At 38.4% G+C, this 17,641-nt stretch overlaps 1 protein-coding gene across 14 annotated transcripts in view; it reads left to right on the plus strand.

Moving 5' to 3' along the window:
* SLC41A2 (solute carrier family 41 member 2) overlaps positions 1–17,641 on the plus strand; it is a 149,200-nt gene that overhangs the window by 78,163 nt on the left and 53,396 nt on the right. For all 14 annotated transcript variants that reach the window (XM_044941408.2, XM_044941406.2, XM_044941410.2 and 11 more), the window contains 3 exons: positions 2,113–2,184; positions 7,814–7,958; positions 10,566–10,712. In XM_044941408.2, coding sequence (XP_044797343.1) covers positions 2,113–2,184; positions 7,814–7,958; positions 10,566–10,712 — 364 coding nt within the window. The remainder of the gene's footprint in view (positions 1–2,112; positions 2,185–7,813; positions 7,959–10,565; positions 10,713–17,641) is intronic.

Genomic DNA, 17,641 nt, shown 5'->3' on the forward strand with positions numbered 1-17,641 from the left:
AAACTGGGGTATAGAAAAGACTTGTTTGGCTTTTAATATTAGGGACTAGTGGGAGGGGTCCCTTTTGGCTAATTTAACCTGAGGGTAGTATAATAAGGGGCTTCCCCAGTGGCTCAGCAGTAAAGAATCTACCTGCAATGCAGGAGATGCAGGAAGACATGGGTTCGATCCCTGGGTTGGGAAGATCCTCTGGAGTAGAGCATGGCCACCCACTCCAGTATTCTTGCCTGAAAAGTCCCATGGACAGCGGAGCCTGGTGGGCTACAATCCATAGGATCACCAAGAGTCAGATACGACTGAAGGGACTGAGCACAGCACAGCACAGTGTAGTAATATCAAATCTTGTTTTCATCACATAAGTGTCCATTTTATTTCTCCCATTTTAAATAACCATCTAAATATTTCTTAACTCCTTTTAAAATTTACCTTGTAGAAAGTAATAGCTAGACTTTCCTTACAAGTTTTTTGTTAACACTGATTACTCTAATACTCTTGTTAGCATCTGTAAGACCCATTGAGGGGAAGCAAAGAATATAAATGAAGCTTCTCAAACCAGTTTTTCTTATTTGTTTACTTATTTTGTTTTCCTAGACTGTAATGAATGTGTCTCCATTGATCATCAAGGGGTTCTGAAGTCTTGACACATCTTGTACTTTTTCATGGAATCATTTTAGATTGCTTCCTATACCTGTAGACATCTTTCTAAAAGTATTACAAATAACATGAGTTTCCCTTATACCTGTTTCTTAAACACTAAACCTGAGATAGGTCCACTCTTTAAACATGGCTTATACTTGATAAGGCTTCTCTGGTGGCTCAGACAGTAAAGCGTCTGCCTGCAGTGTGGGAGCCCCGGGTTCAATCCTTAGGTTGGGAAGATCCCCTGGAGAAGGAAATGGCAACCCACTCCAGTACTCTTGCCTGGAAAATTCCATGGACTGAGGAGTCTGGTGGGCTACAGTCCATGGGGTCGCAAAGAGTCAGACGCGACGGAGCGACTTCACTTTCACTTCACTTATACTTTATTCAGTAGAGCAGAGACTCAGAGCTACAAACACAAGTTTTATGAATAATTCAGACTTCTGGGCTTAGGAAGCAAATAATACAAGTAAAGAGAGCAAGAATAATTATTCTGAAACACTGAAAAATCTTAATATGTGCATTTGCTTGATACTTTGAGACAACAGTCAAGAGTAAAGTTAGAGAACAGAATCTGTTTTCCAGATTGAAACAGGGAATGTTGATGTGGCACTTAACCTGTTGGTTTGAAACCAGTGAGCTAACCTATGGTTTGTCCATGGTTAACTACCCATAAATAATTACCCTTATGTATCTGCTACTTTACCCATTCATCTGTCTTCGGTAACCAACCATATAATGAATAATTGAAACTTGGCTCAGTGAATTTTAATAATGATTGCTTATTGCTTTCCAAATGACTGCATTAGAAAAACTGTCAGGTTTGGATATATGTTTTTTGAATCCTAAGTTGTTGAAAAGTATGATTTAGCTTACAGAGCAGTTGAATGTGTGAATAAAATATTAATTTTTGAAGAATATTCTTCCATTTAGCCAACAGATATATACCTTTTAATAGTGAGATACATTATCAACATTCATATGTGAACAATATGAATTTTTTATTGATAATTTTGACTCAGTTATGACTCAAATATAAATTATGTAATATGAATTATTTATTTACATCTGGTTTTTTGGTCAATGCATAAGTTTTATGATGTGGAATTAAATGCTAGCATCTCAAAATTATGTAATTATTTATGTTGGGCCTCAGTAGACAAAATTTAACATATTAGGATGATACTTGATGTTAGTTGTAAGATAACGGAGGGCAGGTGGACAATACTAACTAGTCCACTGGTTCTTTTGAGCTAGTGATTAAGTTAAAAAAATTTTTTTTCTAAAAATCTCAGGCAAGCTAAATATGAGATGCAAGACTTGTAGTGAATTTAGAATTATAGTTAATATGCAGTATAAGCTCATCAAATATACTAAAGGATTGTTTTTGGCTTTAATACTTAATATGCTATTTAAGCAGAATAGAGGGCATATAGCTTACTCAGTGATACATGAAAATATTCATTTTAACAGGTAAACATTGGGAAGATGGATTCACCCATTGAAAAGTGGAACCTAATAATTGGCAACTTGGCTTTAAAACAGGTAAGTGATATGTATATGGGTATACACACACATATATTTATGAACAAATGATACAATAAATGGATAACTTCTGAAAGTTTTCTTTTCTAGAAACATCATATTTTTCTAAATATGGAAAATGTATAACATACAAAATATAGAGTAAATATAAAAAATATTTTCTCCCATATGTAATAGAGGCAGAATTTGAGTTAATATGTGTACAAATAAATATGTAGCACTTCATTGCTTAGATGCTGTTTTTCTTTGACTTTTTAAAAGTAAATCTTCTAATTAAACTTTGCTCATTTTTATATGATAGGATGTGTAAGCTGAATTTTCCTTAATTTGTTAATATTATCAGTGTTAATACAAATGAGCACATTAAATTGTCAATTATATATAGATTATCTACAGGTCTTTCTAATCTCAGGGGACTATCTCTTTCTCTCCCACTACCTGCTGCTATCCCCAAGACACAAGACTGCAGCTCCCAGCACCTCTTTAGCAAATCTGAGTTTATAAAGTGCTCGCTAATTAAAAAAAAAATTTTTTTTTTAATTTGGCTGCGCTGTGCAACATGTGGGTTCTTAGTTCCCCTGCTAGGGAATCAAACCTATGCCCCCTGCATTGGAAGTACAGAGTTTTAACCACTAGACCATTGGAGAAGTCTGGCTCAACTAATTTTAATGTTAGGTCAACTCAGACGTAATGTTGAGAACATGGTTGCAGAAAAGAAATTTCATGTTATGTTCAAAGACAAAGAAAGAAAGGCAATTTTGGGATATAGGCTTTTAAAAGTTATCTGTGTTTCTAAGATCACAGGGTTAGAAACAAGAAAATTTGAAATCTAGTCTCAGCTCTAGCAATCACCAGCTATATAATGTTTGTTAATTTAGCCTTTCTTCTATGTTTCATTTTCCTCTTCATTTCCATAGTGTTGCACTAGAGATACCCAAGATCCTTTTCAGCTTGAAACTGTAGGAATCTATGCTGGAGTAATAACCAATATATCCAACAACCAGTAGGCTACTTATAAATTAATAAATGAAAATTTGAAAATATATCCTATTTTATTCTTTAAATACTGTAAACTCTTACTGAGTAATATGAGTTAGACTATAAATTATTCTAATAATTTTCCACCTCTGCTTTTGTTTTTTTGTTTTTTTTTTTTTTTTTATTTTTTTAATTTTATTTTATTTTTAAACTTTACATAATTGTATTAGTTTTGCCAAATAAAGCGCTTATCCTTTTTAAAAGGTTTTTATTTATTTATGGCTGTGCTGGGTCCTCACTGCTGGGTGGGCTTTCTTTATTTACAGCAAGCGGGGGCTCCTCTCTAGTTGTAGTGCATGGGCTTTGCATTGCAGTGGCTTCTTTTGTTGCAGAGCACAGGCTCTAGGTGTGCAGACGTCAGTAGTCGTGACTCATGGGCTTAGTCGCTCGTCAGCATGTGGGATCTTCCCAGACCAGGAATGGAGCCCCTGTCCCCTGCATTGGCAGGCAGATTCTTAACCACTGGACCACCAGGGAAGTCCCCATCTCTGCTTTTAACTTTTCCTTTCACTCTTAGTCTCCACCCTTCCCTTGCCATCCTCTCTTTCCATAACTGTTGGTCAGGATGAGAGCTAGAGATGGCTGGGGTTTCACTGATCCTATCATAATAGGTGCCACAGCCTGAAGTCTGTGTCTGTGTCTCACTCCACCAAGGATGCATGAGAAACGGGGAACCCCACACAGGCTCATCAGGACCCAGTTGGTATAAGCCAGTGAGGCAGCAACTGGTTGGAGTCTAGTTACCTATAGACAAAAGCAGAGGGGAGAAGAAAATAAGGTCAGGTGGGGGGTGACAGTGGTGCCGTCTCTGAAGCTTTATCTGCTGCAGCTTGTGAGGGAGTAGATGGCTGGCTGGGGGAGTAGGGCGGGCTGGCAGAGCTCCTCTGACTTGAGGCTGGCTGTGGAGGGGATGGGTGGGGAGGGATGAGAAGGACAGAGGCACCTCATGCTGGCATTAGCTGGCGTGCGTGTTCTTCTGACTATTAAATGGGATCCCAAGCAGATGACCATCACAGAATTTCTTCACAGTTGTACACAGTGGCCATCTCAACCTGTCCATAAATTGTCAAATAAGTAGGTATTTATTTACTTATTTTTGGGAACCCCAGAGTTCCCAATCTCATTGAAGAGTCATTCCCTCGCCAGGATAGATGTATCCTGTGTTCACGTCTATTTAGGCCCGTGCCTCCTGTTAACCTCCACAGCTCCTCCTTAACCTGGAGTTTGCTCTTCTCTTGGGTACAATTGGGTCTTTCCTTTGCAGGTTTACACAATAGGACTTCTTTATCTCAGCTGTGTGTGTGTTACAATGTCTTCCATAGGCTCCCTAGTTCTGTATTTCATTTCCAAGAAACAAAAACTCTGCATTTTATTTCCAAGAAAAACCTTGGAGTCACAGTATTAGAATTTAAATTATTAATTTTATCACTTGTACATATATTATTTACTAACCAGGATCAGGAATGCAGGTCAGGAAGCAACAGTTAGAACTGTACAGGGAACAACAGACTGGTTCCAGATAGGAAAAGGAGTACGTCAAGGCTGCATATTGTCACCCTGCTTATTTAACTTATATGCAGAGTACATCATGAGAAACGCTGGACTGGAAGAAACATAAGCTGGAATCAAGATTGCCGGGAGAAATATCAATAACCTCAGATATGCAGATGACACCACCCTTATGGCAGAAAGTGAAGAGGAACTAAAAAGCCTCTTGATGAAGGTGAAAGTGGAGAGTGAAAAAGTTGGCTTAAAGCTCAACATTCAGAAAACGAAGATCATGGCATCCGGTCCCATCACTTCATGGGAAATAGATGGGAAAACAGTGGGAAAAGTGTCAGACTTTATTTTTTTGGGGCTCCAAAATCACTACAGATGGTGACTGCAGCCATGAAATTAAAAGACGCTTACTCCTTGGAAGGAAGTTATGACCAACTTAGACAGCATATTCAAAAGCAGAGACATTACTTTGCCAACAAAGGTCCAGTCTAGTCAAGGCTATGGTTTTTCCTGTGGTCATGTATGGATGTGAGGGTTGGACTATGAAGAAGGCTGAGCGCCGAAGAATTGGTGCTTTTGAACTGTGGTGTTGGAGAAGACTCTTGAGAGTCCCTTGGACTGTAAGGAGATTCCAACCAGTCCATTCTGAAGGAGATCAGCCCTGGGATTTCTTTGGAAGGAATGATGCTAAAGCTGAAACTCCAGTACTTTGGCCACCTCATGCGAAGAGTTGACTCATTGGAAAAGACTCTGATGCTGGGAGGGATTGGGGGCAAGGAGGAGAAGGGGACGACAGAGGATGAAATGGCTGGATGGCATCACTGACTCGATGGACGTGAGTCTGAGTGAACTCTGGGAGTTGGTGATGGACAGGGAGGCCTGGCGTGCTGCATGGGGTCACGAAGAGTCGGACACAACTGAGCAACTGAACTGAACTGAACCAGGATCAGACATTACTTTGTCCACAAAGGTCTGTCTAGTCAAGGCTATGGTTTTTCCAGTAGTCATGTATGGATGTGAGGGTTGGACTATAAAGAAAGCGGAGCACCGAAGAATTGATGCTTTTGAACTGTGGTGTTGGAGAAGACTCTTGAGAGTCCCTTGGACTGCAAGGAGATCCAACCAGTCCATTCTGAAGGAGATCAGCCCTGGGATTTCTTTGGAAGGAATGATGCTAAAGCTGAAACTCCAGTACTTTGGCCACCTCATGCGAAGAGTTGACTCATTGGAAAAGACTCTGATGCTGGGAGGGATTGGGGGCAGGAGGAGAAGGGGACGACAGAGAATGAGATGGCTGGATGGCATCACTGACTCGATGGATGTGAGTCTGAGTGAACTCTAGGAGTTGGTGATGGACAGGGAGGCCTGGCGTGCTGCATGGGGTCGCGAAGAGTCGGACACGACTGAGCAACTGAACTGAACTGAACCAGGATCAGACATTACTTTGTCCACAAAGGTCTGTCTAGTCAAGGCTATGGTTTTTCCAGTAGTCATGTATGGATGTGAGGGTTGGACTATAAAGAAAGCGGAGCGCCGAAGAATTGATGCTTTTGAACTGTGGTGTTGGAGAAGACTCTTGAGAGTCCCTTGGACTGCAAGGAGATCCAGCCAGTCCATCCTAAAGCAGATCAGTCCTGGGTGTTCATTGGAAGGACTGATGTTGGAGCTGAAACTCCAATACTTTGGCCACCTGATGGGAAGAGCTGACTCATTTGAAAAGACCCTGATGCTGGGAAAGATTGAGGGCAGGAGGAGAAGGGGACGACAGAGGATGAGATGATTGGATGGCATCACCAACTCAATGGACATGGGTTTGGGTGGACTCTGGGAGTTGGAGATGGACAGGGAGGCCTGCCGTGCTGCAGTTCATGGGGTCACAAAGAATTGGATATGACTGAGCAACTGAACTGAACTGAACCAGGATCAGAATGCCGAAGTATCTTAACAACTGGTACTAGCATAGTGATGCTTGCAGCTCAGCACTAAATCTGCTGCAATGAAAGATCTGTGGCTAGAATCTAGACTATCTGAACTTGCTAGCCTGGCTTTTCCATTAATTTACTCTATGGAAAAATCAGAATACTTGGGTTTTTCATCTGGAGCCCTGGATTTCAGTACATGGATTAGCTTCAGAGAGTCTCTGAGCACACAGAAATTCTGCTCAAAATTTTGACTGCATTGGTGTTTTCATGAAGAGAAGAATCTATAAAACTTTCACCAGATTGTCAAAGGAGTCCATGACACAAACACAATAAGAATAAGTGAACTAGAGGTGCCTTTAGGGTTTCTTTTGGTTCTAGCATTTGTCTAATGTGATTCTAAGAGTTCACAGTGTGACTTTTTATAGTTGCTTTTGTTTTGTTTTGTTTTTTGAGGGTTGCTTTGTGCTTTCCACTTTCGCTGTGGAAAGTACTTTATATATTCATGTAATTCATTTAAATACAAAATAAGCATTCCATGTTCAATATTACCATTTTTCAGATTCGGAGCTGAAGTTTTTAATAGCTGTTTGTGAGGTTATTTTTTAATGTCTGCCTCTCCCATTGACCAGGAGCTCTGTGAGAGCAGGGAATAAATTTGTTTTGACCACTGCGGTAGCCTAACACCAGGCATAGCACCTTGTATATAGTAGACCCTAAATTAATGCTTGTTGAATAACTTACCACAAGATTAAGTGTATAGCTAGGAATGAAACCCTTATCATTTGATTATAGAATTCAGTCTCCTGCCAGTACTGCCTCAAGAGTCAGACTTAAGCTATGTGGATTGGGTACTTTTCAGTCTTAAGGTTGGTATTTTCTTAGATGATCTATGAATTTCACCACCAAAGTCACTTAAGATGCTTGTTAAAAATACATTCCTAAACCCCATTCCATGCCTACTGCTACCAGATCAGGGCATTTTGAGAACCCACTAGCTTAAGGAATAGTAAAACTAAAATGTAGTAGCTTATTCAAAAGGTAAGGCAGCTCAGTAACCATATATAATACTTTCTTTTGACTCCTTATATGCCTATTGACATCATCAAATAAAAAAAAATGCGTTTTCTCAATGAATAATTCAGTTGGGTTTTATTAAATATTTTTTTAAGGTTCAAGCAACAGTAGTTGGCTTCCTAGCAGCTGTGGCAGCAATTATATTGGGCTGGATTCCAGAGGGAAAATACTATCTTGATCATTCCATACTTCTGTGCTCTAGCAGTGTAGCAACTGCCTTCATTGCATCGCTCCTGCAGGGTAAGTAAATTTCAGTGTCTACTCTGCAATCTCTACTTTCTAGTTATTCATTTTCCATGTTAGCTATTTTTCCTTAACTGATATTTTTTCATTATTTTAAAAAAACAGAAAAGTTATCTACAACTTTTCAAATAGCTTATTTCAGTTATATTTATATGTATCACATGTAAACCTTAGCATACAGAGCAAGCTTCCTAAGGTTGTGTCCAGGCTTTAGGTCCCCTGGTACAGCTCCCAAACAAGACCAGGAAAATAGCCTAGAGATTTTATTTGTCTCTGTAAGTGAAATTAATTGAGAAGCTCCTTTCTGGAAATCATGCAGAAGATTTGCTAGCTTGTCATTTGAGTAACAAGTATTCCAGGAATTCTAGATTTCAAAAGCTGTCCCTCCGTTAAAATTTTTTGAAGTTTCAGGTTTCAAAAAAAATTCCTTTACTGTTTCTGTGGCAGTAGAAGTATAACCATATGCTTAACATAGCACATTGTTGGCTATAGAATGTTAAAGAGCCAGAAGGTTTTTTAGTTGGGATACCATTTTTATATTGATTTATTTATATGAACATCACACTAGAGAACTAGATTATGGAATCATAATCATAAAGACTTGTTAATTTTTATTTATAATTGCCATCATTTTATATCACCAGCAAGGTTAAAAATGGAATACTCTCATATCAGGTGATCTCATATAATGAAGGTAACTTTCGGGGCTAGATTCTGATCATTTGGTGGCTGAGACTGTAAAGAGTCTGCCTGCAATGCAGGAGACCCGGGTTCGATCCCTGGGTTGGGAAGATTCCCCTGGAGAAGGAAATGGCAACCCACTGCAGTATTCTTGCCTACAAAATACTGGGTGGAGGAGCCTGGCAGGCTACAGTCCATGGGGTTGGAAAGAGTCAGACACAACTGAGCGACTTCACTTTCTTTCTTTTCTAATAATTTAGAAGCTCTTATTAAAATTAAGACCTGACTTCAAAAATATTTTCAAGCATTTTGTTTTAGTACTCAAATTATACCAAGGGTAGTATCTTGTCTTTATATAGAATTACTGGAATTGACTGATATTAACACGGGTAAAGCAGAGTGAAGTTATGCTTTTGGAAAATTGATTTCTGGTAAGAAAAAGTGTTAAAGCATTAACACTATTACTTTAGACTCAATTGCTTCTGTTTTCTATCTAGTTTCATTTAGAAAGAATTGTTTGAAAAATTTCAGACTAACAAGTATCTGTATTGCCTGGGATTTTTAAAGCTTTAAAATTCAGATTTAAAAAATATATGTCTACACCTTTATTTTGAATAATGTGTATTCCACTTTTATAGTAACTTGACCTTTATATATGTAGAGCAGATGGTATTGAACCACCTTTTGTAGGTGAGAAAACTGACTTAGGTAAGTAGGCTTGTATAATTTCATCAGCTTATTCACAGAAAAATCAGATTTAAAACCTGTTTCTTGTCTCCCAACTCTTTTCACTGGTCCATGATGGCAAAATAACTTGTTTTCAGCTGAAAAGTTAAATAGCATTCTGTCATAGGAGAACTTTCCACATTGATTTTTAAATGTACTAATTTTGAAAAAAATTTATATGATCACATCTTGAATGATTATTGTAATATGTATTTAAATGTTTTTCCTGCTATGGTTTTTTTTTTCCTATTTACAATGATATTATGGGAAAGGTAGGTCCATAGATTGAAAAAGCCTCCAGAATATAAGATGTGAGGCATTGAACCAAGACAAAATTTATACTTTTAATAATTTTGGCCTTACGGGTAGTAGGAAAAACACTGTTACAAGCTGTGTGACCTTAAGCAAGGATTTAATTTATGCTTAGCATGTAAATTAACTAATCTTAAATTTTCTCTGTACTGCATCCTCTTAATATGTTGGCATGAGAAAATCTGTCCAGTATGGTGTAGATATGATGTTACCATTTTTCTCCCATTTCTATATTCAAAAATATGAGGATTTAAATGTACAAGAACCCAGTCACATTTTCATCTTCTGTTGTTGTAGGTTTATAGACAGAAACTTTGGGGTTTAAGAATATCCTTTACAAAGACTGCTTCTTGTATTCTGACCTCCAGTGTTCAAAATTTAATTACTCTTCTCTTCCTAATACTTCAACACTTTTTAATAAAAAATGGGGCAAGCATTTCTGGCTACCTCTGTGTAAACAAATCTGGTTTTGTTGGCCTCCTTCTCAGTTGCTATATGTGTAAATATAACTCACCTTTCTTTGACATTTTCATACTTTATTTGAGGTTTAAAATAAAATTTTGGTTTTGTACACATGAATACATTACATCTAAGACATGCATGTTACTAAATTGGAAACTTTAATGTTATTTTACAGTAGCCTTTCAGGTTTCTAAATGCAACACTGAACTTCTCACATCTTTTGTGATCCCTACTTGGAATTTGTTGAAAGACACTTGACCAAAACATTCAAGTAAAATGTTTTGTTTGCTTTAGTCAGCTTATCTAAGCAGCCTAACGGGAACTGATGTGCTGTTTGTCTAGTGTGTGTACTTCAGTATTTAGGGGAATGGATTTTCTTTAAACCATAGCACAAAAAGTAATTAACTTTTTTTTTTTTCCTAGGAATAATAATGGTTGGGGTTATTGTTGGCTCAAAGAAGACCGGTATAAACCCTGATAATGTTGCTACACCCATTGCTGCTAGTTTTGGCGACCTTATAACTCTTGCCATATTAGCTTGGATAAGTCAGGGTTTGTACTCCTGTCTTGGTAAGTTGACCTGAAATTAAATACAATGTGTTATTCAGAGTCTCTTTAAATAAATATTGTTGCAGCAATATCATGACTCACGGTGGCCTTCATCTGTGTTGGAACTGTGGTTGAGGCTGATTAGAACAATCACTGCCACTTGCTGTACACCTACTGTATGTTAAGGTTCTCACATACTTCTTCTCTTCATAAAGAATCTAACACTCTAAAAGATAAGGAATATCATCTCTGATTTCAGATGAGAAAACTGAGGGTCATAGAGGTTATGTGTATTACCCACTGTTCGTAGGAAGGTTGAATGCAAGTCTATCATAGTCTTTGAGTTCTCACCTCTGAATATGTAGCGCTGAGGCGTCAGCCCACAGGATTCTGAAACATGTTGCACTGTTGTCTCAGAGCATAAGGTTGTGCTTGAAATTTAGTGATTTCCCCTCATATCAGAAACCAGTGTGGCAATTAATAATAGCAGCTGAAAAATCACCATGAAAAGTAGCCTGAGTGTTGTGGGAATTTGAAGTTATCTTATATATGCAATTCCTGATAATAGTTATTGGGTATTTATAGAATCTAATGAATTGTTTTAATGCAAATTTATACTCCGGAGCTATTGTCAATGTAAATGTATATGATTTGTGAACATACATTTAGTGCTAAAAGTTGATTGTAGTTTCATTTTTTTAGATGCCAAATTTTTTAAAAAATTAAAGGAAAATATAAAACCACAGTAATACAAAGAGAGAAAGGTAGTTTATCAGCCAAGCCAGAAGCAAACATATATTCACATATCCTCATATATTTTCATGGATTCTAGACAGATTTATGGTATACTTTAGAATAAGTCTAAAAGTACATTTGGTTTGAAGAAGTCAGAATCTCAGATAAATGTTTTTGAACTAAAGAAAGAGCTTTAACCTAACCAAGGCAGTGATTTTCTTCTACCTTTGGAGATATCAAGAGAAGCTTCATTTAGTATATAAAATTACCTTACATTATTTAATGAGTGATATAAAAAGCAATACTCATTAAGACGATGTATATATTCAAGGAAAATTCTCTTTTGGAAGATAAGATGTGCCTACGTGTGGTAAGGTGGAAGACAATAAATGATCAAGCACCCAAATATAAGATCTTGTTCCCATAATAGATAAAGGTATAGTATTTGCACACTTGAGTACTCAAATTACTGTGAAGTAATTTGTAACACATTTCTCAGCTGCCTGCTAAATACCAGGGTGTCTCCCCAGTTAAAGCCATTGAAAAATGTTACTATAAATATGACAGTTGTTATAATGAAACAGACTAAATATTATGATATTTCATATGATAAATCGGTTTTTGAGGAAAATCTCACTTTTAAAATTTATTTCTAAAAATTATACAAGTGGTAAACTCTCCTGACAAAAAACTTAATCAAAATGTGTTATTCTCTAAAAGTTTTAATATTTTGAGTGTTATAGATGATACAGTAGTGTTTAAGTCAGGAAATAAAAAGTGAAATATAATGATAATAGTATAGATCATAATTTTGAAAAATAGTTTTATTATCAAATACTGCTTAGACTTTTCCAGGCCTGTGTTCTGAAAGTTGACGCATCATAATTCAAGATGAATTCATTAAAACAGAATCTTTTATGCTTCGTCAGTATCATTTTGGTTCCTTAAAATGATATTGTTTTAATGGGCTGCTGATTGATTCCAGTTCATTTGAAGGTATTTCTGAAGTCACTGTTTGCATTATGAGCACTAGGGGGCCTCGTAGCACCAGGAGTTGGAATCCTAGTACTGAGGATGTTCTGAACAGAGGTTAGAAATGGGCCCAGACAGTCGGGACACATGTACACCCGTGGCTGATGCATGTCAGTGTATGGCAAAACCCACCACAATATTGTAAAGTAACTAGCCTCCATTTAAAATAAATAAATTAAAAAAAAATTTCAAGATCCCCTCATGCTACCGAGTGGGATGCCTAGCTCTAGGAAACAAAGGTTTAATTCCTGAACTATTATATATTGGAAACACTTAGCAGTCTTTAGAGATAAAAAGAGGATTTCATGGCAACCATAGGCTTTGGTTGTAAATAGAGGCCATGAATTGTGTGGCTCTGAAAGAACCGAACACCGAGAAGTCTCACTTAACTCCCCACTTAAGAGTTTTGGATATTCGGAAATGACTTTGACTAGCTCCCCTGGTGTCCTGTGGGCTTCGGCATTTGTATGAAGGCTCACTCCACAGTCATTCAATGCGCTACCTTTCTTTCACTCCCAATAAAATGTGCTGATTTCTGATGCCTGAAGTAAATATGGAATTTCCCCCCTTCCCGCCTATCCAGTCCTCCAAAACAAACAAGACAAAAGAAACTAAGCTTTGTTTACTCTTCCTGACTTTATTTTGTCACAGCCCTGGGGAAGCCTCCATTGCTTAGTGAACAGAGTTGGAGTTGAAGCCTGGTGTTCAGGCCTCTTGGAGACTTAACCTTCTCAAGCTCCCAGCTGCCCCTCCCTTTCTTAAATTCCAGCCAAACTCCAACATTTACTGATTCTCATACATGCTGGTGTTTTTTGTCTTTTCTTTCTTATGTTATCCCCCTCCTCTCCCTGAAGGTCAATCAGGATCGTCATTTTGCAGTACTAAATTAATACATTTCCCTAATCTTAGGTAAACTTTTTCTCCCCTGAATTCCTATAGCATGTTATTGACATTTCTCTTAAGACATTCTTTACATTTGGCCAGTCATTATAGCTTTTAAAGTAAATGTGCCTTCCCTTATAAAGGTATAGAGGAAGGACAAAACTGTCTTTATTTTATGTATTTGTTCCGTAGACCCCATATACTGTATACATAATGAGTGTTAAATAAATAGCACTTCTTCACATGCTTTATTCTTTTTGAAAGCTATCCAGTTAATGTGTGTAGAAATTATTAAGGAATTGGTGTATATATGGAAAACGGAGGACAGATATCCCTCTAAATGACTTTGCCACAGTACCTACCCAATAACAGAATAGATTGTAATGAAAAAAAAAAATGATCCTTTTAGAGAAGACATAGTATAAGGAAGTTATTGGAAGGGTATACTGCCTTAGCAGAAAGTATCTAGTATCACCATAGAAAAATAAAAAGGGCAACCTGTGGCTGGAAAAGACCTATTTCAAATGAAAATAGAATAGGAAATAGAAAGTCAGTTTACAGTGTAATCTAAGCTCTAGATTATGATATGCTTAGATTTGACTTGCAGGCATTTATTCATTCATACAGTAATGTTTAAACATATAGTAACCTTTTTATTGGAATATAATTGCTTTACAAAGTTGTGTTAGTTTCTGCTGTACAACAAAGTGGATCAGCTATATGTATCTGTATGTATATATAGCTGGTCTTCCCTCCTGACTCAGACGGTAAAGAATCTGCCTGCAATGCAGGAGACCCGGGTTCAATCCCTGGGTTGGGAAGATCTCCTAGAGAAGAGAATGGCTATGCACACCAGTATTTTGCCTGGAGAATTCTATGGACAGAGGAGTCTGGCGGGCTACAGTCCATGGGGTTGCAAAGAGTTGGACATGACTGAGCAACTAACATACATATATCCTCTCCCTCTTGAGCCCCCATCCCATTCCTCTAGGTCATCAGAGAGCACTGAGCTGAGCTCCCTCTGCTATACAGCAGCTTCCCACTAGCTATCTATTTTATACCTGGTAGTATATATATCAGGGGCTTCCCAGATGGCACTAGTGTAAAGAACCTATCTGCCAGTGCAGGAAATATAAGAAACATGGATTTGATCCCTGGGTTGGAAAGATCCCCTGGAGAAGGGGATGGCAAACCACTGCAGTATTCTTGCCTGGAGAATCCCATGGACAGAGGAGCCTGGCAGGCTATAATCCATGGGGTCACAGAGTTGGACATGATTGAGAGGCTAACACTTTCAGTGTGTATAAAAATATGTAGCAATCTTTAAAAGCTATTGTGTGCTAAGTTACTTCATCCTTTAAAAAGCTATTAAAAGGGTCTAAAGTTGGGCCAGTAACAGAAATAGCTGTACACAATGATTGTTGCCTGCATAATTTTTAAAGGATTTTAAACCCTCTTTTTTTCAATTATTTATAACTATGTGGTTATATAATTCTAGTATGCACAATGTGTATACTGATTGGAAAAATTATCAGCTTTTCTCTTTTCAGGCAAGATCTGAGCAGCAAAATGTTGGCTCATTTTAACTTTAGAAAGATGGCTTAAGAAGAAATAAGCTCTAAGAACAGTAATAGCCTCAGGTTGTTACTTGGGTCCTGTGGAGACTAACAGGGAGGCCACCTGTAATGTATTTACAAAACATTCTAGAGTATCACTGCATTGATGTGGTGATGTGAGTAGAATCTAATATCATTGTGCATGTCACTCTTATACAGAGTTCTTTAGTCCTGAACATCCCCAGTTTAGAGTGACTCCTATAAGGTCCGTTTAGTGAGAAAATTCTGATGACTATTATAAAGGGCATTTTAAAAATCGTTTCCAACTTTTCATGCCCATTTCTTTGTTGTTCACACACAAACAGCTAACATATAAAAATCTCATTCATAGCAACTACATATTTAGGAAGGATTTAGGGTGAAAATAAGGAATGCTGTTAATGAAACTGGGCTTCCCTTGTGGCTCTGCTGGTAAGGAATTCGCCTGCAATGCAAGAGACCTGGGTTCGATCCCTGGGTTGGAAAGATCCCCTGGAGAAGGGAAAGGCTACCCACTCGGTATTTTGGCCTGGAGAATTCCATGGACTGTATTGTCCATGGGGTTGCAAAGAGTCAGACATGACTGAGTAACTTTAACTTCACTTCATTAATGAAACTATGTAATAATAGTTGCAAAACACCACCAGTTCAGTTCAGTCACTCCGTCATGTCCAACTCTTTGCGACCCCATGGACTGCAGCACGTCAGGTATCCCTGTCCATCACCAACTCCCAAGAGTTTACTCAAACTCATGTCCATTGAGTCGGTAATGCCATCCAACCATCTAATCCTCAGTTGTCCCCTTCTCCTCCTGCCTTCAATCTTTCCCAGCATCAGGGTCTTTTCAAATGAGTCAATTCTTCACATCAGGTGGCCAATGTATTGGAGTTTCAGCTTCAGCATCAGTCCTTCCAATGAATATTCAGGACTGATTCCCTTTAGGATTAAATGGTTGGATCTCCTTGCAGTCCAAGGGACTCTCAAGAGTCTTCTCCAACACCACAGTTCAAAAGCATCAATTCTTCAGTGCTCAGCTTTCCTTATAATCCAACTCTCACATCCATACATGACTGCTGGAAGAACCATAGCTTTGACTAGACGGACCTTTGTTGGCAAAGTTATGTTTCTGCTTTTTAAAATGCTGTCTAGGTTGATCGTAACTTTTCTTCCAAGGAGTAAGTGTCTTTTAATTTCATGGCTGCAGTCACCATCTGCAGTGATTTTGGAGCCCAAGAAAATAAAGTCTGTCACTGTTTCCACTGTTTCCCCATCTATTTGCCATGAAGTGATGGGACCAGATGCCATGATCTTAGTTTTCTGAATGTTGAGTTTTAAGCCAACTTTTTCACTCTCCTCTTTCACTTTCATCAAGAGGCTCTTTAGTTCTTCTTCACTTTCTGCCATAAGGGTGGTGTCATCTGCATATCCGAGGTTATTGATATTTCTCCCAGCAAACACTACCAACAATCTAATAAAAGATGAAAGCTGTGAATAAAAAAGATGGCAATTTTGGGGCTTCCTTGGTGGTGCAATGGTTGAGACTCTGAACTTCCATTGTAGGGGGCACGGGTTTTATCCCTGGTTGGGGAACTAAGATCCCACATGTCATGTGACATGGCCAGAAAAAAAAAAAAAAGGTGGCAGTTATGTGTGACAGTTAAGTGGAATTATAGCAATTTGGACTACTTTAGCTATGTTAATCATTACCTTTCTGTAGTTTATCATGGGATCAGTATTAATGTATACAGATACTTTTTAGGCTTAAATTTTCACATTTTTTCTATAGGCCTGTGTTCAGTTCCATTGTTGCTGTAACAAATTACCACAACCTGTGGCTTAAAATGGAGAAGGCAATGGCACCCCACTCCAGTACTCTTGCTGGAAAATCCCATGGATGGCGGAGCCTGGTGGACTGCAGTCCATGGGGTCGCTAAGAGTCAGACATGACTGAGCAATTTCACTTTCAGTTTTCACTTTCATGCATTGGAGAAGGAAATGGCAACCCACTCCAGTGTTCTTGCCTGGAGAATCCCAGGGACGGGGGAGCCTGGTGGGCTACCATCTATGGGGTCGTACAGAGTCGGACACGACTGAAGCGACTTAGCAGCAGCAGCAGTGGCGTAAAACAATAGAAATTAATTTTCTTACCACTCTGGAGGCCAAAGTTCAAGATACTTGTTTTTCAGGGCTAAAATCAAGGCATCAGCAGGGCTTGTTCCTTCTGAAAGTTTCAAAGGGAAATCTGTCCCTTAAATATTCCATCTTCTGGTAGCTACTAGCATTCCTTGGCTTGCAGCCATGTTACTGATCTCTGCTTCTGTGGTCACATTGTGTCTTCTGCAGTCAAATTCCTCTCTGCTTCCTGCCTCAAAGGACACCTGTGATTACATTAGGGCTCTCTATTTCAAAATGCTTGATTTAGTCACATCTGCAAAGCCCCCTTTGCCTTATGTGGTAACATTTACTGTTTCTAAAAATAATTCTTTAATATTATGACATCCGGATTTATTTGGTGTTTTACAAATGTCATAATATTAAGAATTACTGGTGGCTGAGACGGTTAAGTCCTACAGTGCGGGAGACGGAGGTTCGAGCCCTGGGTTGGGAAGATCCCCTGGAGAAGGACATGGCAATCCACTCCAGTACTATTGCCTGGAAAATCCCATGGACAGAGGAGCCTGGTAGGCTACAGTCTATGGGGTCGCA

Source organism: Bubalus bubalis, chromosome 4 (genome assembly GCF_019923935.1).
Source record: "Bubalus bubalis isolate 160015118507 breed Murrah chromosome 4, NDDB_SH_1, whole genome shotgun sequence".
NCBI lineage: Eukaryota > Metazoa > Chordata > Mammalia > Artiodactyla > Bovidae > Bubalus > Bubalus bubalis.